This window comes from Ylistrum balloti, unplaced genomic scaffold (assembly GCF_031769215.1).
Source record: "Ylistrum balloti isolate Yb309-2 unplaced genomic scaffold, AGI_CSIRO_Ybal_v1 Utg370312, whole genome shotgun sequence".
In the NCBI taxonomy this organism is placed as follows: domain Eukaryota; kingdom Metazoa; phylum Mollusca; class Bivalvia; order Pectinida; family Pectinidae; genus Ylistrum; species Ylistrum balloti.
In genome coordinates this window covers 953,735-978,904 of record NW_026782231.1, presented here as the reverse complement: position 1 = coordinate 978,904, position 25,170 = coordinate 953,735, and the positions used below count along the sequence as shown (strand labels likewise).

The window sequence follows — 25,170 nt, the reverse complement described above, 5'->3', positions numbered from 1 at the left end:
ATATCATGTCCATTTTTAACTTTTTCTCCTAAATTTGTTTGTCCTTAATTTGTTTTCTTTGTGGATGATTTGTTAACAATGTGCACATAATGAAACATCAATGTTAATAAGAAAATAATTGTGACTGTTACCTGTGAATTTCGCCATTCCGGATAATTTATTCCGGTTATTCGATTCTTAACTTTGAGAGTGTTACGCACTTCCTGTTATGAAAACCATAGCACGTGAAACTGAAGATGCCTAAAGCATCCGATAAGAAATCGTCATACGAAAAGGACATTCCATCTAATGTAAGCATTCATACTACTTAGACTAAATACGAATAAGATATTGTTGATTAATGTATAATAAATGCTACTTCGTGGTTTGATTACGATAACACTACTTGCCAACACCAGAACACGGGGTTTGTGTGTTTCTTACACGAGACCTCTGTGCACATTTTGATAATCATTTCAATCAACCTCCTGTCAAGTCTTGAATTTTGGATGGATATGATCTCTCGATGAACTTTTGAAGATTGTTTGTATATGAATAAGAAAGCCAGTAATATTTCACGGTGCTAAATTACCACTTATGATAGAACAAGCTATTGTACAAGTATCGCTATGTTGCAATATAGTCCAATCTTACTATGCGTGTATTCAGCAGATGTTAACAAACAGGCGAGTTCCAGTAACATTTCTTTCATACAGATCGAAAAAGTATGTGACGAGAAAGACTCATGTAAGCCAATGAAATGAATGTTTTTTTTGCAGATTTGTTCAATTTCAGGCAATTTTTAAAATTTCATATTTTCAATGTCCATTTATACATTCGCTATTTAGTAACATTTTACTCTTTATATCATTTCAGCCAAAGGATTGGAAGAAATGGAAAGAAGAGAGTAAGTGGAATATCAATGAAATATTATGTCAGAATAATGAATTGGCTGAAATTAATTACTTTAATTAGTTTTATGGAAATTGACACAATTAGATTTATTTTAAATAATGAAAAACCTAATGGGCGACACCAGTTCATACATGGAGAAACTGTTGATTCCAAACAACAACAATATAATAAGAGGACATCGTCTGTCATTACTAAAAATAAGCAGACAAAATTTGAGAAAATAATCCTTCTGTGAGCAGGATGGTAATCTCTAGAACTTTCATCCAAAGGCCGTCATTCTGACAGCAACAATCAATATGTTAAAATCCTATTGGGGTCAACCTGAATGCTTTTATAATCATGAGATAGACTTAAATGAACTGTTTCATAATCAGGATAATAATTCATTTTAACTGTAATCTCGATATATAGGCTCAATGCCTACATCCAGTCATCCATGATAAGCCAGGAGCTGCAATCACTTTCGCTCTCTACGCCTCTGAAATATTTCATGATGAAATTAAAGGTTCAACATGGGAGACCTTGTGGATAAGATGAGAAGACCAGTTTGATCTTTGATATACATCAAGCGAATCTCAAGGTTGCATAACAGTATATTGTACTTGCTTTGAATTTGTTGTCGCACCTTTGTAATCTTCAAAAGAAACGTATCAGCTTGTGATTGGTCATTTTTGCTTCTGGAACCAATGAAATTACATTATTTGTTCCTTCAATTTTGCCATGACATGTTCCAGATGTGCAGAAAGCAAAAGTAATTGTAACTCTGGAGTATGAAGGACGGTGCCTAGTATTTTTATATAGACATTGTAGTTGCAGCTGATGAAATCAAAACAATAGAGATATACAGAGGACTAATGATTTATACCACGCAAAACTTATAAAATGAAATTGTTGTTGCCGTGGTTACTGTAACACATGTCATATAAATTATATTAAAAATTGAAGGAAAACGACAGAAAAGAAAATGGAAGGAAGAAGCACTAATAAAAAAATTGGAGAAAGAAAAAGAAAGAAAGAAAAATGAAGAAGAAGAAAAGACAAGAGCCATTGAAGAAGAGAAAGTGAAAGAGAGATTAGGTAGGTATGGGAACACCGTGGGAAAATCATAGGTGACTATAGGTTATGTAACTGTTTATTTCACAAGTTTGTATCCCAAATGATATCACCTGTCATCACTGTTCCATATAGCATGTCTGTACCAATAGCAGAACACTGTTAGAAAGTTGTACACAGTATTCAGATGTGTCTAGGGTAGAAGACTTTGTATGAACTGGATAAGTTAAATTATTTCTATATATTATTTAACAGTAAAAGTTTTGTTGGGTATTCTGACCTGTCGAGGGTAGGAGATTGTATGTATAAAGTGGATTAGTTCAATTCCTTACATACTGCTTATCATTAAAAGTTGTGTAGGATATCATGATGCTTGCTTGATGGGTTTAATACTCTATGAACAGCCAGCATTTTGAAGTGGCCATCTCTTTGTAGTAGCTGGTGGTTGCCTCACTAAACAGGGAGGCCCATCACATCCTGAGTAACGAGGGTAAAGTGTCTTGTCCAAGGTCTATTTCTCAGCTTCCTGGGGGACATAAACCATGGGCAGGTAGCATCCAGCCTCACACGTCTGTTCTTCACCTGAGATCATTTAGGTTCCTTCTCTAACCTTAAGTATGTGGGCTGTCATATTTCCATATAAGGTATGATGATTTGTGTATAGACTGAACTACCAGTATTTCATACACTGATCACTTTATTGATTTAGCATGTTTAGAGCTCACAGGTAAATGGTTCGAGTCCAAATGTTGGTGTTTCTGTGGTACATATACCTCTCCGGTATATCTTTACTTTGCTGTCTTGTGTAAACCCTGTAATATCATATTTTCTGAAATAAATAATAGTTCTACTGAAAATGTTGACTTATATTCTAGGGTATGTTGGTATGAGATTACCTCTTTCTTTTTGAGTAATGAAATACTGTTAGGATACTTAATATGTCTCAATCAGATTATAGTGAATTAAGTGCCTTTTTGGTAAATAATGCAAAGATGAGCCAGCATGTCCAAAATACCGTAAATTGTTACATAGATAAAATACAGTAACTGCAGTAAGCACAATCATATTTTAGCAAAAATATTTTGCCAATAAAATTTATGAATATTGACTGTAGTCAGAGAACTGAAGAAAAACAGAAATGTCAAAGGTTCTGATGATTTTAAATGATCTGTACCTGGTAATGATAAGGAGACTAGATGTAATCAATGAAATATTTTTAATTTTCATTACCACTCTTGTCAGAAAAAATCTCCTTGCAACATGAACACCGTAAAGTTACACAAGAAATTACTACTATCTCTTAAATATTTCAGGAGTCCAACAGACTGTTTCCATAGCTTTGCCTGGATCTATATTGGATAATGCCCAGTCTCCAGAGCTTCGTACTTACTTAGCAGGACAGGTGAGTGATATCACAAAATATTGGACAATGCCGTCCAAAGCTTCATACTTAAAAGCGGGACAGGTAAGCAATATCGCACATTATTGGACAATGTTGTCCAAACTCCAGATTTACAAACTAAATTATAGGTAGACAGTTGAGTGATATTACATAACATTGGAAAACATTCACTTTCCAAAGCTTCGTACTTACTTAGTGGGACAGGTATATCATACTATTGTATCATACTATACTGGACAATGTTGTCTAGTCTGGACTTACAAACTCTGTTATAGCTGGACAGGTGAGAGATATCTGACATTACCGGTCAATGCCCTTTTTCCAGAGTTACATACTTAGCATTACATGTGAGTATTATGTGTTGAAGACTTCCTATTGACAAATAGTCACATGAAATGTACATATTTCAGGGAGTTCATTCTGGTAAAGCATCAAGAAGTTTTCACTGATAATATATGTCTGTAGTTAGAGTAAAACACCTTTTCTTTTTACAGATTGGTAGATCTGCTGTAATCAGTGTCCTTTTCTTTACAGATTGGTAGAACTGCTGTAATCAGTGTCCTTTTCTTTATAGATTGGTAGATCTGCTGTAATCAATGTTCTTTTCTTTATAGATTGGTAGATCTGCTGTAATCAGTGTCCTTTTCTTTACAGATTGGTAGATCTGCTGTCATATTTAATGTGGATGAAGTTGTGATTTTTGATGAGACTGGATCCACTAATAGGTATTCTGATATTAAATATAAGGATAAGGGAGATTACTCTATTTATTTTGGAGACTGTAAAGATGATTTTCAAAGATATGACAATGTCTGTAAAATCAAATAAACTCAGTAAAAACTGTCTGGAGTTCATTTTCCCAAAGAAAAGATGTATACGTAATTCTTACATATAGATATACATAAATGATGTTTAATTAGACAGTATAATCTGACTAATCAGTTGAACTGTACAGGTCAGTTGAAGGTCAGTATGATGGGATTGGTAAGAAAGGGCAGGCCAATGTCCAGCTGGCTAGAATTCTACAGTACCTCGAGTGTCCACAGTACCTACGGAAATCCTTCTTTCCTCAACATAAGGATCTTCAATATGCTGGTAAGTTGGGATTAACACAACTTTGTAAAATCCCATTCACACTTCAACATGTTGTATCCCCTTCACAGGGAAAAAAAGCCAGGAGGCTCTTATTAAGACAGAGACAAAGTATTTATACAATAACATAAATATTATATCTGCATAACTTTCACTTTCATGTTGAGATTGCCAAGTCATGTTAGTGGAGATAATGTTACATTTCTGTCTGTCTATCCATCTATCCATCATTTCATTTTTCCTCCCATCCATCTGTCTGGACAGGACATCTTGGTTTACCACAATGATTATCTCACACTGTGATTTACTGTTTTATACATTCATTGAGTTGTGATTAGCTGACAAACCTGCTGTCCTCTGTGTACTGTTATGTTACTTAACACAATATTAATTCAGTTCAACATATTATTGGAGATTGATTCTTAGCTTCAGAGTTCCATGGAGATCCTATGAAGTTGACAATATTTTTACACAGTTTGGTTTTCTTTGCAGGCTTGCTGAATCCTCTAGATTCCCCACATCACATGAGAGCAGACCAAAAGTGTTATTATCGGGAAGGGGTTGTTTTGGATAAGCCAGTCGCTCAAGGAAAAGGTTCCTATGTGAATGTGGGTCTTCTGAAGGTAGGAATTAGCATTGTTTTGTTTATAATTTGACCATCTCAGATTTATGGGAATTAACTATTGCAGAAATACCCCGGTAGTTAGGAATCAGTATTATATTTTTATGGGGTCCATAGAATCATCATGATATTTTTGTGGGGCCCATAGAGTCATAATGATATTTTTGTGGGTCCATAGAATCATGATATTTTTATGGGGTCCATAGAATCATAATGATATTTTTATGGGGTCCATAGAATCATAATGATATTTTTATGGGGTCCATAGAGTCATAATGAAATTTTATGGGGTCCATAGAATCATAATGATATTTTTGTGGGGTCCATAGAGTCATAATGATATTTTAATGATATTTTTGTGGGTCCATAGAATCATAATGATATTTTTATGGGGTCCATAGAATCATAATGATAGTTTTATGGGGTTCATAGAATCATAATGATATTTTTATGGGGTCCATAGAGTCATAATGATATTTTTGTGGGGTCCATAGAGTCATAGTGATATTTTGATGGGGTCCATAGGATCATAATGATATTTTTGTGGGGTCCATAGAGTCATAATGATATTTTAATGATATTTTTGTGGGTCCATAGAATCATAATGATATTTTTATGGGGTCCATAGAATCATAATGATAGTTTTATGGGGTCCATAGAGTCATAATGATATTTTTATGGGGTCCATGATATTTTTATGGGGTCCATAGAATCATAATGATATTTTTGTGGGGTCCATAGAGTCATAATGATATTTTAATGATATTTTTGTGGGTCCATAGAATCATAATGATATTTTTATGGGGTCCATAGAATCATAATGATAGTTTTATGGGGTCCATAGAGTCATAATGATATTTTTATGGGGTCCATAGAATCATAATGAAATTTTATGGGGTCCATAGAATCATAATGATATTTTTGTGGGGTCCATAGAGTCATAATGATATTTTAATGATATTTTTGTGGGTCCATAGAATCATAATGATATTTTTATGGGGTCCATAGAATCATAATGATATTTTATGGGGTCCATAGAATCATAATGATATTTTTATGGGGTCCATAGAGTCATAATGATATTTTTGTGGGGTCCATAGAGTCATAGTGATATTTTGATGGGGTCCATAGGATCATAATGATATTTTTGTGGGGTCCATAGAGTCATAATGATATTTTAATGATATTTTTGTGGGTCCATAGAATCATAATGATATTTTTATGGGGTCCATAGAATCATAATGATAGTTTTATGGTGTCCATAGAGTCATAATGATATTTTTATGGGGTCCATAGAATCATAATGAAATTTTATGGGGTCCATAGAATCATAATGATATTTTTGTGGGGTCCATAGAGTCATAGTGAAATTTTATGGGGTCCATAGAATCATAAGGATATTTTTGTGGGGTCCATAGAATCATAATGATATTTTTGTGGGGTCCATAGAATTATAATGATATTTTTGTGGGGTCCATAGAATTATAATGATATTTTTGTGGGGTCCATAGAATCATAATGATATTTTTGTGGGGTCCATTTTTCACGTTTTTTTCCCAAAAATCACAATATCATGAATGCTTGAGATTGTGGATAAATATAGGTCAACAAATCTTCTCCAAAGTTTAATTTATGATCATGAATTTGTGAATTTAGAGTGTTCTGAAACCAATGAAGATAAAAACATCACAGGAGAAAAGCTACCAGCATGGTGCCCCCACTTTGTCTTCCTGTTATTTTAGTTTGAAAACTATATTTCTCGCTCTCCTACAAACTCTTTTCAGAGACCTGGTGGATTCACGCCATTATTGATGATGTTAGCCGTAGATACATATACTACCAGAATCCTAAATAATGAACACAACAGAAAACTATACACAATGCTTCTTCTATACATCAATTCATATTTAATTAAATCTTTAATATGAATGCTATAAATACACCTGATGCAAGCCTCAGTGTGTCTCGAGTATGAAGAGTTAGCATTATAAATACTTTCAAATAATCAAGTTTATGAATTGCAAGAAAAGCATTTAAAAAATGGTAAATTGACAAACAAAGTTGTATGTAATACTAAAACTCAGATGTTTTTTATTCTATCCAAATGATAGGAGGTTCAGATTGACAAACAACTACAACCTGGTGTAAGAGTGACAGTAAAACTGGCTGAATTAGAGACAGGTAAGTGTTGGTAGATTGAAATATTAGATGTAAGAGTGACAGTAAAACTGGCTGAATTAGAGACAGCTAAGTCTTGGTAGATTGAAATATGTAGTGTGAGATTGATGGTAAGTCTTGGTAGATTGAAATATGTAGTGTGAGATTGATGGTAAGTCTTGGTAGATTGAAATATGTAGTGTGAGATTGATGGTAAGTCTTGGTAGATTAGCAAATATGTAGTGTGAGATTGATGGTAAGTCTTGGTAGATTGAAATATGTAGTGTGAGATTGATGGTAAGTCTTGGTAGATTAGCAAATATGAGACTCACCAGATGTTTGCCACTAAATAACCTTCCCCCTAGGGTTGAGAACTCCAGTCACAGTAATTTCAAGCCAGAGACAAAGTAAATGGATAATTTGTACAGGTGTATCCATTGCTTAATGTTGTCTCCAGTGACAAATACAATGACAGACAAAGACAGACATATTATCTTAACTCCTGTGATAGGGATAAGCTACCTGACTAAATTATAAGTAAGTTGTGGTACTGTATAGAGAACGTAACGCTATCCCAGGAAAACATCCACTTCACACAGGACTCAAAAACAATGGTTCATTTCCTGTGTATTCTGTTCAAGTTATCAAATTATCTCAACATGTTGTACCTCTGAACCTGGAGTCCTGAGATGGGGCAGATGTTTTACTGGAATAGCCTTTTACAAAACCTGAAGTCTTTGGGAAGATGTTTTATTGGAATAGCTCTAAAGAAAGCCTTTAGTCCTAGGGTGGGATAAATGTTTTTACTGGAGAAGTCTTTATTCTTTCCAGAAATCAATGATTGTTAATTATCTTGCTGTTTATCTTCCAGAGAAAAAGAACTTTAAAGGGAAGGTAGTCACACCATCTCTGCCGAAGGTGGAGGGGGGGTTATACTGGGGATACCAGGTACGACTGGCTAGTTCTATCGGGGCTGTATTCACAGAATGTCCTTATAAGGATGGATATGATATGACCATTGGTACATCTGAGAAAGGTGACTGTGTGGACAAAATGGAGAAGACAAAATACAGGTATGTAGTGTACTGGGAAAGAGAAAATGATATTTCCCAGGTAAAGAGATCTCAATCTGAATTGTGTTATATTATTTTCTATTATCAGGTTTGATTATCTAATGTGCAGAGTTATTGCCCTTCATTGTGTTCCAAATTGTATCAGAGGATGTAGCTTCATATTATAGACATGCTCTCAAATCTCAATAATTTAGTGTATTGTAGACACATTCAAATGCCCCACCATACAGAGTTATGTCCCTTTATTCAGTTACCATGTATCAGGTTTCTTACAATACTTTGGTTTATTACTTGATACCCTCTCATGTCCAAATTTACAGAGTTATTTCCCTTGATTAGTAATGAGACAACAGCATTCTGACATTACTATGGTTAATTGTAGACATGCTCTGGTGGTGTTTGGTGGTGTGAAGGGACTGGAGTGTAGTTTGGAAGCTGACGAAGCATTGGAGGAGGACGATCCTAGTGCTTTATTCCAACATTACATAAACACATGTCCCCAACAGGGCAGTGGGACCATTCGTACGGAGGTGAGGAAATTATGGTCATCGGGATTCTTTCAATTGAAATTTTCTGAATTACATTTTATATACACAAAAGATTTATTATCATAATTTACTGCTTATTTTCAATACCACAACATTATTTAATTTCCTGTATCATCGCACTGAAAATATCATTGCTTCACTAAACAGATTGATGTCCTCAATCTTATTGTTCAATGAATAGTTAACTTACTGTCAATATCACACAATTCACTGTGATAATAAACAGAAAAATTCATTTGAAATTACTATTTATTGGTGTTAAATTTACTTGGATAAGACCTTGGTGATGTAACATCAGAATGTATATCATGAACATCTACATTACATATGTATTCAAGCAATGTCCTGCAGGTAGGGGACATGAATCGTACCTGCTGCTCCTAGGGAATGACCAAAACAGGCAACAAAATTTGGAATCTTTTTAAACATCTGGAATTTTTTCAAAATTTCAAAGGCTTTGGGTTCTGACCCCATTCTAAGACATACCCAAGTCTTTAAAATTGGTAGTCACAACTTCCTGCATAATGTTCAGTATTATGGAAGTGTAATGACTGGTTTGGCAATATAGTGTGACGAGGAGGTGGCTTCATAAACATATCACAGCCTCCAAAAACACATGTGCTCACAAAATGCATTCACCTCACATACACCAGGAGGCCGTCCTTAAATTATCATAGCTGTTGATAGAATATTAAACAATATGAAACCTAACCAAGTTATTTAAACATGTCAGGTTGGTAACAAGCTGTGAGTATATATTATTTAACATAATTAAAAGAAAAGAAGTAGATTTTTAGCCCACCATCATCAGATGGTGGGGTATTCAAATCACCCTGCGTCCGTGGTCCGTCCGTAAACAATTCTTGTTACCGCTATTTCTGGGAAAGTACTGGATGGATGTGTCTCAAATTTCATATGCAGGTTCCCCTTGGTCCCTAGTTGTGCATTGTACCTTCTTTGGACTGATTTGAATTCAGGATGGCTGACAGACGGCCATCTTGGATTTTGGAAGTAAAAGTTTGTTATTGCTATTTCTTGGAAAGTACTGGATGGATCTTTCTCAAATTTCATATGCAGGTTCCCCTTGGTCCCTAGTTGTGCACTGTACCTTTTTTGGATTGATTTGAATTCAAGATGGCTGACAGGCAGCCATCTTGGATTTTGAGAGTAAAATCTTGGTACCGCTATTTCTGAGGAAGTACTGGATGGATACTTCTGATATTTCATAGGTATTGGTTTCCCTTGGTCCCTAGTTGTGCATTGTACTTTTTTTGGACTGATTTGAAATCAAGTTGGCCCACAGGCAGCCATCTTGGATGTCGACAGTAATACAGCACAAGCATATTTTCTTTGATATTCTATCATATTGATTCAAGACCATGTCCATTATCCACCTGTAACTGACTGCTATCTAATAATACCATCATCAGATGGTGGGGTATTCAAATCGCCCTGCGTCCGTGGTCCGTCTGTCCGTAAACAATTCTTGTTACCGCTATTTCTGGGAAAGTACTGGATGGATCTTTCTCAAATTTCATATGCAGTTTCCCCTTGGTCCCTAGTTGTGCATGGTACCTTTTTTTGGACTGATTTGAATTCAAGATGGCTGACAGGTGGCCATCTTGGATTTTGGAAGGAAAAGTTTGTTACCGCTATTTCTGGGAAAGTACTGGATGGATCACAGCTATTTCTGGGAAAGTACTGGATGGATCTTTCTCAAATTTCATATGCAGGTTCCCCTTGGTCCCTAGTTGTGCATTGTACCTTTTTTGGACTGATTTGAAATCAAGTTGGCCCACAGGCAGCCATCTTGGATGTCGACAGTAATACAGCACAAGCATATTTTCTTTGATATTCTATCATATTGATTCAAGACCATGTCCATTATCCACCTGTTACTGACTGCTATCTAATAATACTTTGGGATCTTTTTCAAATGATATTTGAGAACAATCAATGAAGACCAGTTCATGATCATTCACAACACCTGTAACACAAAAAGAAATCTTCAAGAACTGAAAACAGATCCTCAAATGGTGGGCGCCAAGATCCCTCTGGGATCTCTTGTTTATATATGAAAAAAAATGATTATCTTTGCATACAAAACAGTATCAGTGACTAAATTTGTTGTTTATATTTTCAGGAAGCCATTCTCATTACGATGTCAGCCCTACGCCCAGTGCTGTGTAACACAGAGCAGGAAACATCTTGATGTTAATAAAAAATATGTTACTTTTATGTCAATTGTTGTTTTGTCTTTTATAAATAATAACTGAAGTTTATCAACTTCAATTTTCATTTCAACAATTTGATATAGTTAAATGTTAAGTGTTGAATATAAACAGGTAGATCAGGAGATGTTTATACCAAATCAATCTATCTTTACAGGTAGATCAAATGACCATGTATCACCTCCATATAGACCATGTATCACCTCCATATAGACCATGTATCACCTCCATATAGACCATGTATCACCTCCATATAGACCATGTATCACCTCTATATAGACCTTGTATCACCTCCATATAGACCATGTATCACCTCCATATAGACCTTGTATCACCTCCATATAGACCATGTATCACCTCCATATAGACCATGTATCACCTCCATATAGACCTTGTATCACCTCCATATAGACCTTGTATCACCTCCATATAGACCTTGTATCACCTCCATATAGACCTGGTAATCACCTCCATATAGACCATGTATCACCTCCATATAGACCATGTATCACCTCCATATAGGCCCTGTATCACCTCCATGTATCACCTCCATATAGACCTTGTATCACCTCCATATAGACCATGTATCACCTCCATATAGACCATGTATCACCTCCATATACACCTTGTATCACCTCCATATAGACCTGGTATCACCTCCATATAGACCATGTATCACCTCCATGTAGACCATGTATCACCTCCATATAGACCATATATCACCTCCATATACACCATGTATCACCTCCATATAGACCATGTATCACCTCCATATACACCATGTATCACCTCTATATAGACCATGTAGACCATGTATCACCTCTATATAGACCATGTATCACCATATAGACCTTGTATCACCTCCATATAGACCTTGTATCACCTCCATGTAGACCATGTATCACCTCTATATAGACCATGTATCACCTCCATGTAGACCTTGTATCACCTCTATATAGACCATGTATCATCTCCATATAGACCATGTATCATCTCCATATAGACCATGTATCACCTCCATGTAGACCTTGTATCACCTCCATATAGACCATGTATCACCTCCATATAGACCTTGTATCATCTCCATATAGACCTTGTATCATCTCCATATAGACCATGTATCACCATATAGACCTTGTATCACCTCCATATAGACCATGTATCACCTCCATATAGACCATGTATTATCTGGTTTTACATCGTTTGGCAAATGATTGACATGAAAGATGGCATGCTTTTCTGACTAAGCCTACATTGGATTACATGAAAATGATTATATCCAACACTGAATTGATTCCTGATTAACTGAAAAAAAACTGATATTTTAGTTTTGATAATTTGTTTTCTCGATATCATTCACAAAAAAACGTAGATATTCCAAAAACTAAAAAAAAGCACGCATTTTTAAATATAAAGAAAATTCCTGTTCCGGAAATTTCTCCGTTAGGCCATGTTAACAATTAGTCTGCCCACAATAATATCCGGTCAGCGAACCTGCAATATCTGAGGAACGTGAGCGGAGGTATGCATTCATTTATTGAAGTTATAAATTAAAAAAATGGAATAGCAGTACATTTATCAAATAACAATAGGAAATGTAACTGCAACTTTAGTGTGCGTATGGGTTTAATATCGTTTGTTGGATAAAATACATCATAAACTTGGTGAAAAGTTGTGCCTGGATTTTTATAGGGGATATTCGGTATGTATGTTCATCACTACAATTACATTTTCGGGCCATATTTTAATCCAATATCTTCACGACGTCATGCATTAGGTAATAATCATCCGACTGTGTTATGAATTCCTGGAACTAAGAGGTATAGCCATTCTGACATTCACCAATGCTCTACATGTGGGCGTTTCCCCATTGTCACTGGTTCACCTCCCCACCCCCACCCCCTCAGACCCTCACCCTCGACCCCTCCCTAGCGTCCTCCCCAGACCACTTTATCCGTCCATACACTAACACTAAAATGGACCTGCTTTTATGTTATTTGGTAAAACTAAACAGTGTTCTGCATTTTATATACAATGTGTATATCTTATTTATCAATGTGATTTTAAGCCTAAATATTGGGTATTATGGTTTGAAATTAGTCTTGTAACATTCGAAAGTAGAAGCCATAGGCAAGTCCATTTATCATCTGGTGATATCGCTCTGAATACGCATTTTTGCAAATTTTAAAAAGTCTTCCATAAATTTCTCTCCACGTAAACCTCTAACATTCAGGGGGTAAAGTTTTAAATGCATTTTGAATAGCAAATTTTCAGTGAAAAAAAAATTGTGGTGGGGAAAGTAATATGTCTTGTTGAAATTTGAGTTTCTCAGTCTCATACTTACCTGTAACGTAGTTCCCAAGACGATCAAACCATGGCAACGTCCAAAATTGGCTTTTAGCCTTTTCAGTGGTGACTTAGAAAGCAAAGAATAAAGAGTTCCTTAAAAGAAGTTAGAAAGAACTGAATGTGCATTTACTTTTTAGGATTTATAGTTCTATTGATGTACATAGTATGGTTGCCATGCAGATTTTTTGAACTATTAAGAATTTTAGTGATGTATTGAAATTTGAATTGATTTTACTGTTTTCTAAAACTTTCTTCATCACTTCTGGGATTAAACAATAAATACATTTTTTCTTTTACCTCCAGATGGATCAATAAAGGTTGTGAGAAGGGAAGGTTGTTTATTATGAGTCAGAAATGTTTTGATGTGTGAGGATCTAGTTCTAAGACTTGGAAATCTACAACCTTTGATTGTGTAAAGCTGACCACTGTGTGCCACCATGAATTACGATAACACAGACGCTGACAAGAGCTTTCAAGGTAAGTTTACTTTGTACTGGTAAAGTAGATAATGATGTCAGTGGTTCTTGGAACTCCGATGTAGGAGTCCTGGACTAAAACTTTGTCTGTTGGAATCATCCAAATTTCCCATCTCTCTGAAATGGTGTGCTGGACTTATATGAATAAATTTTGCAAAAACTGCTGGATGTTATTTTGTAAAATAGTAAAATGTTTGGGACTGTTACAAAACTGACATAATAGACAGAAGGTGTCTACACAAGTGGTTACTAGAACAAGGCTGACTGAACTGATGGATCATTCTTGTACCCAGAGTTTCTGTGATAATCACACATTGGCTAGTATTGTTTTCTGATTTCTATTTAACAGACTTAAAAATTCTGTTATGATTGGACTGTTTGATGTTAAGTCTGTGATGATCGTACATTGTTAGCGCTGTTTTGGTAGATTATTCCGATTCTACTAACTACACAAAACTGTCAGGGTTTGACTGTTTGATATTATTACAAGATACAAGAATATTCAGTTATTGTCTAATGACAGAAACATTACACGTACAGCCCTACACAGCTGTTCCCTCGACAAGATGTTATTCTGTGCTGGCAGTATGTCTGTCACTGCAAACTTGATATTAATGAAATTGTGGCAGATTTAAAACTAAAACAAAATATATGTAAAGCACATCAGATATTACCCTGTATTACAAGTCTGACATATCATGTTTAAACCTTCTCATAGTCTAAGCTACACATGACAACACTGCCACACAGTTTATATTGAGATATAACATGATATTACCCTGTATTACAAGTCTGACATATCACGTTTAAACCTTCTCATAGTCTAAGCTACACATGACAACACTGCCACACAGTTTATATTGAGATATAACATGATATTACCCTGTATTACAAGTCTGACATATCACGTTTAAACCTTCTCATAGTCTAAGCTACACATGACAACACTGCCACACAGTTTATATTGAGATATAACATGATATTACCCTGTATAACAAGTCTGACATATCACCTTCTCATAGTTTAAACCTTCTCATAGTCTAAGCTACACATGACAACACTGCCACACAGTTTATATTGAGATATAACATGATATTACCCTGTATTACAAGTCTGACATATCACGTTTAAACCTTCTCATAGTCTACACATGCTACACAGTTTATATTGAGATATAACATGACAACACTGCCACACAGTTTATATTTTATATTGAGATATAACATGATATTACCCTGTATAACAAGTCTGACATATCACGTTTAAACCTTCTCATAGTCTAAGCTACACATGACAACACTGCCACACAGTTTATATTGAGATATAACATGATATTACCACACAGTTTATATTGACACATGATGCCACACAGTTTATATTGAGATATAACATGATATTACCCTGTATAACAAGTCTGACATATCACGTTTAAACCTTCTCATAGTCTAAGCTACACATGACAACACTGCCACACAGTTTATATTGAGATATAACATGATATTACCCTGTATAACAAGTCTGACATATCACGTTTAAACCTTCTCATAGTCTAAGCTACACATGACAACACTGCCACACAGTTTATATTGAGATATAACATGATATTACCCTGTATTACAAGTCTGACATATCACGTTTAAACCTTCTCATAGTCTAAGCTACACATGACAACACTGCCACACAGTTTATATTGAGATATAACATGATATTACCCTGTATTACAAGTCTGACATATCACGTTTAAACCTTCTCATAGTCTAAGCTACACATGACAACACTGCCACACAGTTTATATTGAGATATAACATGATATTACCCTGTATTACAAGTCTGACATATCACGTTTAAACCTTCTTATAGTCTAAGCTACACATGACAACACTGCCACACAGTTTATATTGAGATATAACATGATATTACCCTGTATTACAAGTCTGACATATCACGTTTAAACCTTCTCATAGTCTAAGCTACACATGACAACACTGCCACACAGTTTATATTGAGATATAACATGATATTACCCTGTATAACAAGTCTGACATATCATGTTTAAACCTTCTCATAGTCTAAGCTACACATGACAACACTGCCACACAGTTTATATTGAGATATAACATGATATTACCCTGTATAACAAGTCTGACATATCATGTTTAAACCTTCTCATAGTCTAAGCTACACATGACAACACTGCCACACAGTTTATATTGAGATATAACATGATATTACCCTGTATTACAAGTCTGACATATCACGTTTAAACCTTCTCATAGTCTAAGCTACACATGACAACACTGCCACACAGTTTATATTGAGATATAACATTATATTGAGATATAACATGATATTACCCTGTATTACAAGTCTGACATATCACGTTTAAACCTTCTCATAGTCTAAGCTACACATGACAACACTGCCACACAGTTTATATTGAGATATAACATGATATTACCCTGTATTACAAGTCTGACATATCACGTTTAAACCTTCTCATAGTCTAAGCTACACATGACAACACTGCCACACAGTTTATATTGAGATATAACATGATATTACCCTGTATTACAAGTCTGACATACCAGGGATAAACTCTGTCACAGTCCAGGTACCTCACATAATACCACTGACACACAGTTTATAAGGATGCAGTATGAGTGTCCCAACTTATGATATTAGAAAGCTTTCTTTACCTGGGCTAATTGCTTTATATAGCCACAAGGTGTTCTGCATATCTATGATGAACAAAGTGGATTAGTACATAGTTACTAAAAATAGAAATTATTTTGGATCATGCTGATACTTTCTAACATGGACAAATCTAGTAGTGTACTTGAAGGATATACGAAGGTATTTAATTCTGACATTGAAGAAGGGGAATAACTCTGCTTAGTTTACAGTGGATGTGTTGTTTTTCAAAATAATGCAATTGTATATTCTAGTATTTTGCTTGATTTCAGCTGAGTTTTGGCAAGTTTCCCCACCCTGGAATATAAGCAGTAATTGTTTCAATTTGATGATAAATAAACTTTCTGAAGAAGTAATAGAGGTTTAAAAAAATTTCAGCGTACACATAGTTTTGAATGTTGTGGATGCTAAATTGACACAGTGTTCCTGCTGCAGACTTGTTTGCTGAAACCCCTCCCCTCCTCCCTTGACAAAAATAAACAAAAAGAAATGGAACATATTTGTATAATAATTTAACGATACCATATTACATTTCTACTACTTTGCAGTAATTGAATTGAAATGATTACAACACTGTTTATTCACCTGTATATATCTAAAGTAGATGATGAATATGTTACTGGTAAGTATTGAGGGTATCCTTGTTATTTTATAGTGATATATACTATTCTTTATTGATCTGAAGCAATACAGCTTATAGATTCTAATACATAAATATACAACATGTATCGTATACAATAGAGAGAGAGAGAGAGAGAGAGAGGGAGAGGGAGAGGGAGGGAGGGAGGGAGGGAGAGAGAGAGAGAGAGAGAGAGAGATTGTTTCTATAATTAATAGACTAGATCTCAGTTTGAGAGCATGATACAAATACTTTCCCAAGTTACAGAAGTCTTTTACATTAGGAGTTTTAAGTAAATCTACTAATTTGAAAATGGAGGGATTACTCCAATAGTATGATTTAATATATTTACAACGCAAATTGTTATAGAAAGGACATTAAAGTACAAAATGGAATTCATCCTCAATGTCGGAATTACAAAGTTTGCAAGTGCGCTGTTCCACAGGAATATTTGTATACCTTCCTGTTTCTACATTTAAACAATGAGCAGACAAACGTATTTTCTTATACTTAACAGGAATAGGCTTACACAGGTACAGTTGTAGTGAGACTTTGTCAACCAAATGTTTATACAATACATATTTGGAGGACGAATTGAAACGACTCATCATATCCTGTTGGAGTTGATCAGACATTCAGCTCAAAAAGATTTTATATTAACAGACTCCTGTTTAACCACTGGTCATACATACCAAGAGAACATAACTCGTTCTTAACAAGTGACACCCAACTCTTACAGTCTATCTAGATATACATTAGATATATATATATATACAAGGTACCATCAATACCACATACAGATTCTCTTATTTACTTCTTTGTCTTTCCATTCTGATTAATTTACCTGGATAATAAAATGGAGATAAGTTATGTATGTTGTTGTGATTGCCCTGTTTATATCATATCTATAATGTAATGATTGATCATATTTAGTAATCCCAGTGACCCACTCTAGTACATAGCTTGTCGTTCAAGGTAAGGAGATGGGCTTACATAATAGAGAAAAGAGATAGTTTTATAGAAGTAAGAAATGGAAATTGTCTGGTGTGCTGGCCTACCATATATACTGCTTGACAAAAGGGGAATTCCTTATAGTCAAGATATATTAAGGGTCTGGTCTGAAATTTAAGCTATTCTTAATTTTTATACACTTCAATAGATGTGGGTGGGCTTATAACGAAGATTTGTTTACTGTCTGATGTAGGTTACAATTGTAACTGTGACACACCACTAGGTCCTAGTCATTCTGTGTCTGGTGTATTCCATGTTAACTTGTCTGGTGTATTGAATGTTAATATGTCTGGTATATTCAATAATATTGATGCTAGATAATTCTAAAATTACATGCATATTTAAACATATTTGTTAAAAAAAATCAGGGATCACACTTGCTTTCAAAATTTGTGCCAAAAATTTTGCCAAACTGATTTTTTTTTGCTATAGCATAAATGTAGGAGCCAAATATAATCAGATTGAAAGCCATGTTTAGATAATAAAGGTAGCTGTTTTTATATGATTGAATATTTATATGATCTGTAATAAAGAAATTTAATTTTGAATATCAAAAGAGATATGTATACATTTTTGTTGATACACATTTTTTAAATGATTAAAGTATATTGTCAGTAATTTGAGTAAACAAAGCTTTCAAATCTTAGTCTAGAACAATGGAATGCTTGTTAGTATTTCACCTATTGTTGCCTAACAAGTCATTAAACTAATTGAGATATAATTTGACTTCTATTTACATCTATATGTTATACTGTACCTGGTAAATTTCTCTCCTGTATTTTATGGTGGTAAGTTCAATATTTCCAGAAACTTTTATATTAACCTAGCCATGCCTATCAGACATCAGTCCTGATAGGGCAGTGTTTATTACCTGTTATGTGTAGTCTGCCCGACTTCCAGGTACACTGCTACACACCTGTGTAATGTTCAGGTGAGGTAAGTCTTTATTATAGGTACGCAGGGAATTTTTCTATGCTGGCCAGGTATGTAATTGAGCAAAGCTGTTGTAATGCTGCAGGATATGTGTGGAACTGTTTTATAACAATTAGTCACATCTTTGTATGATCAGTTTGAAGTTAAGATACTGTTCAGTATGGTGTTTTTAATGTGTAGAGACTTATTGATTTAATGTTTACTTAGCTACTGATGATGTTAGGTTTGTAAAATAAATGAGTGATATTTAGATTTAATAACATCATAATTCAACTTTATTTTACAACAATTGCAAAACTCCAACCATTATCAGTCCTGTTGGCTCAGATGTGTATTGATTGTGGATACCGACAGGTATGCGGAGCAATGAAATGTCTTAATTATTCCAAGTAAGTTTCAATCACAATACTCACCACATGTCACCAGTGAGTGGGTTATTTATTATGAACAGTGAGTGGGTTATTTATTTTGAACAGTGAGTGGGTTATTTATTGTCACCAGCGAGTAGGTTATTTATTGTCACCAGTGAGTAGGTTTTTTTTTGTGAACAGTGAGTGGGTTATTTATTGTGAACAGTGAGAGGGTTACTTATTGGGTGGGTATTTATTGTGAACAGTGAGTGGGTTATTTATTGTCACCAGTGAGTGGGTTATTTATTGAGAACAGTGAGTGGGTTATTTATTGTGAACAGTGAGTGGGTTATTTATTGTCACCAGTGAGTGGGTTATTTATTGTCACCAGTGAGTGGGTTATTTATTGTCACCAGTGAGTGGGTTATTTATTGTGAACAGTGAGCAGTGAGTGGGTTATTTATTGTGAACAGTGAGTGGGTTATTTATTGTCACCAGTGAGTGGGTTATTTATTGTCACCAGTGAGTGGGTTATTTATTGTGAACAGTGAGTGGGTTATTTATTGTGAACAGTGAGTGGGTTATTTATTGTCACCAGTGAGTGGGTTATTTATTGTCACCAGTGAGTGGGTTATTTATTGTGAACAGTGAGTGGGTTATTTATTGTGAACAGTGAGTGGGTTATTTATTGTCACCAGTGAGTGGGTTATTTATTGTGAACAGTGAGTGGGTTATTTATTGTCACCAGTGAGTGGGTTATTTATTGTGAACAGTGAGTGGGTTATTTATTGTCACCAGTGAGTGGGTTATTTATTGTCACCAGTGAGTGGGTTATTTATTGTGAACAGTGAGTGGGTTATTTATTGTGAACAGTGAGTGGGTTATTTATTGTCACCAGTGAGTGGGTTATTTATTGTGAACAGTGAGTGGGTTATTTATTGTCACCAGTGAGTGGGTTATTTATTGTGAACAGTGAGTGGGTTATTTATTGTCACCAGTGAGTGGGTTATTTATTGTGAACAGTGAGTGGGTTATTTATTGTCACCAGTGAGTGGGTTATTTATTGTTGAACAGTGAGTAGGTTATTTATTGTCACCAGTGAGTGGGTTATTTATTGTGAACAGTGAGTGGGTTATTTATTGTGAACAGTGAGTGGGTTATTTATTGTGAACAGTGAGTGGGTTATTTATTGTGAACAGTGAGTGGGTTATTTATTGTGAACAGTGAGTGGGTTATTTATTGTCACCAGCGAGTAGGTTATTTATTGTCACCAGTGAGTAGGTTTTTTTTTGTGAACAGTGAGTGGGTTATTTATTGTGAACAGTGAGAGGGTTATTTATTGTCACCAGTGAGTGGGTTATTTATTGTGAACAGTGAGTGGGTTATTTATTGTCACCAGTGAGTGGGTTATTTTTGTCACCAGTGAGTGGGTTATTTATTGTGAACAATGAGTGGGTTATTTATTGTCACCAGTGAGTGGGTTATTTATTAAGAACAGTGAGTGGGTTATTTATTGTCACCAGTGAGTGGGTTTCCGTTAAGACGTACTTGGATTAAGATATCAAACCTAGTGCTTCATAATGCACATCATCAGAGTTAGAATCTATCGTTATAGCACTACAATTGAATATATGTATATAAGAGCATTTGTTTACCAATGATTTCACTCTCAAGAGGTCCTTAACTTAGAGTACCAGTGCATGCTGTTACAGTTAATACACTGTTTCCTGTTGCCCTGATACTTGCAATACCTAAAAGGTCATGCATAGAAAAATTAGAATAGAGTTGAACTTGATTGAACCTGTAATTACGAATAACTTAGATATATTGATCATGGTCAGTTGATTACTGTAAAGTCATATATTTTGTTGGGCTCAATTTTCAAGGTTTTTCAAAAAAGAAAAAAAAATCATGGATGTGTGATTTTGTGGATGGATATAGTTTAATAAATCTGTTTATACTTATTTAAGTAGTTTATGGACATGTGAATTATCAGATAAAGATTTCCCACAAAATCAACAGAAATAAATTCCTTGCAAAAATTAGTGGTCTGTTAGTAAGTGTTTATCTTAGTTTGAAAGTCATTTGTTTGGGTCTTGTCTTATATTTTCCCTCTCATTTGTTATGCCAAAATATAGTACCTGGTAGTGGAGTTTTACAGCCTGTACCTAGATAGTAAAATCTCTATGGTAGGGACATCTTACATGTAATTGTTATATATTACTGTATATAACAGTTCTTACATCAGTACCTGGTAGTACCTGGTAGTGGAGTTTTACAGCCTGTACCTAGATAGTAACATCTCTATGTTAGGGACATCTTACCTGTAATTGTTATATATTACTGTATATAACAGTTCTTACTTCAGTACTTATTTAAGTACCTTTAGTGGAGTTTTACAGCCTGTACCTAGATTTCCCACAACATCTCTATGTTAGGGACATCTTACCTGTAATTGTTATATATTATTGTATATAACAGTTCTTACTATCAGTACCTGGTAGTATGGTAGTGGAGTTTTACAGCCTGTACCTAGATAGTAACATCTCTATGTTAGGGACATCTTACCTGTAATTGTTATATATTACTGTATATAACAGTTCTTACTTCAGTACCTGGTAGTACCTGGTAGTGGAGTTTTACAGCCTGTACCTAGATAGTAACATCTCTATGTTAGGGACATCTTACCTGTAATTGTTATATATTACTGTATATAACAGTTCTTACTTCAGTGCCTGGTAGTACCTGGTAGTGGAGTTTTACAGCCTGTACCTAGATAGTAACATCTCTATGTTAGGGACATCTTACCTGTAATTGTTATATATTACTGTATATAACAGTTCTTACTTCAGTGACTATTTATGGGTACAACTTTAAGAACAAGGAGGTCGTTGTAAAATGTCCAATCTCTCAATCAGGTATTTATGTCAATAAGCCAGACCATTCTGTGTAAACACTAAGACAGACATACAGTACACAGACGTGTTGGTGACATGTATGCATTGTCTACTGCATGTATGTGTGTTAAGTTGTACTATGTCATTTACACATGTATATATATAGAACAGATATTATACCCAGCCATACATAGATATTGACAGAGACTTGTAGGACTCTCTCCAACATGACAAATTTTTCTGTCTTGTTATATTCTCAGTAATACCCAGATTAACATTGTATTTATATAATGTACTTATTAAACCAAGGGTATGGCAAGCAAAGTTGTTATTTATTCCTAGAGCAATGTTGATCTAGTATTTAACAAAATTAAATTAATGACAACTTTACTAGCGATCAGATATAACCAGATCTTCGTTTACCATCACATGATGTGATGGGCGATTGTTATTTTATCAGTTATCTGAACTTTAAAACTGTTTTTGTGTTTTATCAAAAACAAAATTGATACTATACATAATTAAGGAGTAATGAAGTTTGTAGGAGTTACCATACACAAGGAAATACGATACTCCAGGAAAAACAGTACAGGTTGATTACACAGTAGACCTGTAATAGATGGTACACAGTAGACCTGTATTAGATGGTACAGAATGGACCTGTATTAGATGGTACACAGTAGACCTGTATTAGATGGTACACAGTAGACCTGTATTAGATGGTACACAGTAGACCTGTATTAGATGGTACACAGTAGACCTGTATTACATGGTACACAGTAGACCTGTATTAGATGATTCACAGTAGACCTGTATTAGATGGTACACAGTAGACCTGTATTACATGGTACACAGTAGACCTGTATTAGATGGTACACAGTAGACCTGTATCAGATGGTACACAGTAGACCTGTATTACATGGTACACAGTAGACCTGTATTAGATGGTACACAGTAGACCTGTATTACATGGTACACAGTAGACCTGTATTACATGGTACACAGTAGACCTGCATTATATGGTACACAGTAGACCTGTATTACATGGTACACAGTAGACCTGTATTACATAGTACACAGTAGACCTGTATTAGATGGTACACAGTAGACCTGTATTAGATGGTACACAGTAGACCTGTATTAGATGGTACACAGTAGACCTGTATTAGATGGTACACAGTAGACCTGTATTAGATGGTACACAGTAGACCTGTATTAGATGGTACACAGTAGACCTGTATTATATGGTACACAGTAGACCTGTATTAGATGGTACACAGTAGACCTGTATTAGATGGTTGATGACACAGTTAGATGATTGATGACACAGTAGACCTGTATTATATGGTACACAGTAGACCTGTATTAGATGGTACACAGTAGACCTGTATTATATGGTACACAGTAGACCTGTATTATATGGTACACAGTAGACCTGTATTAGATGGTTGATGACACAGTTAGATGATTGATGACACAGTAGACCTGTATTAGATGGTACACAGTAGACCTGTATTATATGGTACACAGTAGACCTTTATTAGATGGTACACAGTAGACCTGTATTAGATGGTACACAGTAGACCTGTATTAGATGGTACACAGTAGACCTGTATTAGATGGTTGATGACACAGTTAGATGATTGATGACACAGTAGACCTGTATTAGATGGTACACAGTAGACCTGTATTATATGGTACACAGTAGACCTGTATTAGATGGTACACAGTAGACCTGTATTAGATGGTACACAGTAGACCTGTATTAGATGGTACACAGTAGACCTGTATTAGATGGTTGATGACACAGTTAGATGATTGATGACACAGTAGACCTGTATTAGATGGTACACAGTAGACCTGTATTATATGGTACACAGTAGACCTGTATTAGATGGTACACAGTAGACCTGTATTAGATGGTACACAGTAGACCTGTACACAGTTAGATGGTACACAGTAGACCTGTATTAGATGGTACACAGTAGACCTGTATTAGATGGTTGATGACACAGTTAGATGATTGATGACACAGTAGACCTGTATTAGATGGTACACAGTAGACCTGTATTAGATGGTACACAGTAGACCTGTATTAGATGGTACACAGTAGACCTGTATTAGATGGTACACAGTAGACCTGTATTAGATGGTTGATGACACAGTTAGATGATTGATGACACAGTAGACCTGTATTAGATGGTACACAGTAGACCTGTATTAGATGGTTGATGACAGAGTAGAACAGCCTTGTTATTTGAGAACTGCTCTGTTTTAGGTGATGATGATCATGAAAAGAAAACACTGATACAGAAAATAGAGGGTAACACACTGATACAGTAAATAGAGGGTAACACACAGATACAGTAAATGGGGAAGAACACTGATACAGTAAACAGAGGGAACACACTGAAAGGAACACACTGTCGCTATGTAATGTTTGACAGAAAATAGGAACATTCTAAATAGAGAGTAACACACTGATTTTATCAGAACACTGATATAAAGTAACACACTATCAGAGAATTGTGTCACACAGTTTCACATTGATACAGTAAATAGAGGGTAACACACTGATACAAAACACTGATACAGTAACACAAGTCAGGTGGCAGAAATAATGGAATGAATTCTGATACAGTAAATAGAGGGTAACACACTGATACAGTAAATAGAGAGTAACACACTGATACAGTAAATAGAGGGTAACACACTGATACAGTAAATAGAGGGTAACACACAGATACAGTAAATAGAGGGTAACACATTGAT

General features: G+C 35.1%; 1 protein-coding gene and 1 long non-coding RNA gene across 2 annotated transcripts; both read left to right on the top strand.

Annotated features, from left to right (window-relative positions):
* Window positions 1-227: 227 nt before the first annotated feature.
* On the top strand, window positions 228-11,079 carry LOC132553262 (putative methyltransferase C9orf114). The gene is made up of 11 exons (XM_060217493.1): window positions 228-290; window positions 856-886; window positions 1,840-1,971; window positions 3,261-3,349; window positions 4,004-4,074; window positions 4,305-4,444; window positions 4,934-5,064; window positions 7,175-7,244; window positions 8,092-8,293; window positions 8,676-8,823; window positions 10,985-11,079. Exons 1-11 carry the CDS (start codon window positions 237-239, stop codon window positions 11,051-11,053), a joined length of 1,137 nt encoding a protein of 378 aa, XP_060073476.1. The 5' UTR covers window positions 228-236; the 3' UTR covers window positions 11,054-11,079.
* Window positions 11,080-12,563: 1,484 nt separating this feature from the next.
* Window positions 12,564-24,700, top strand: LOC132553270 (uncharacterized). Its single transcript, XR_009554347.1, has 3 exons — window positions 12,564-12,594; window positions 13,725-13,898; window positions 24,677-24,700. It is a non-coding gene; the product is annotated as an uncharacterized LOC132553270 (long non-coding RNA).
* Window positions 24,701-25,170: the final 470 nt, after the last annotated feature.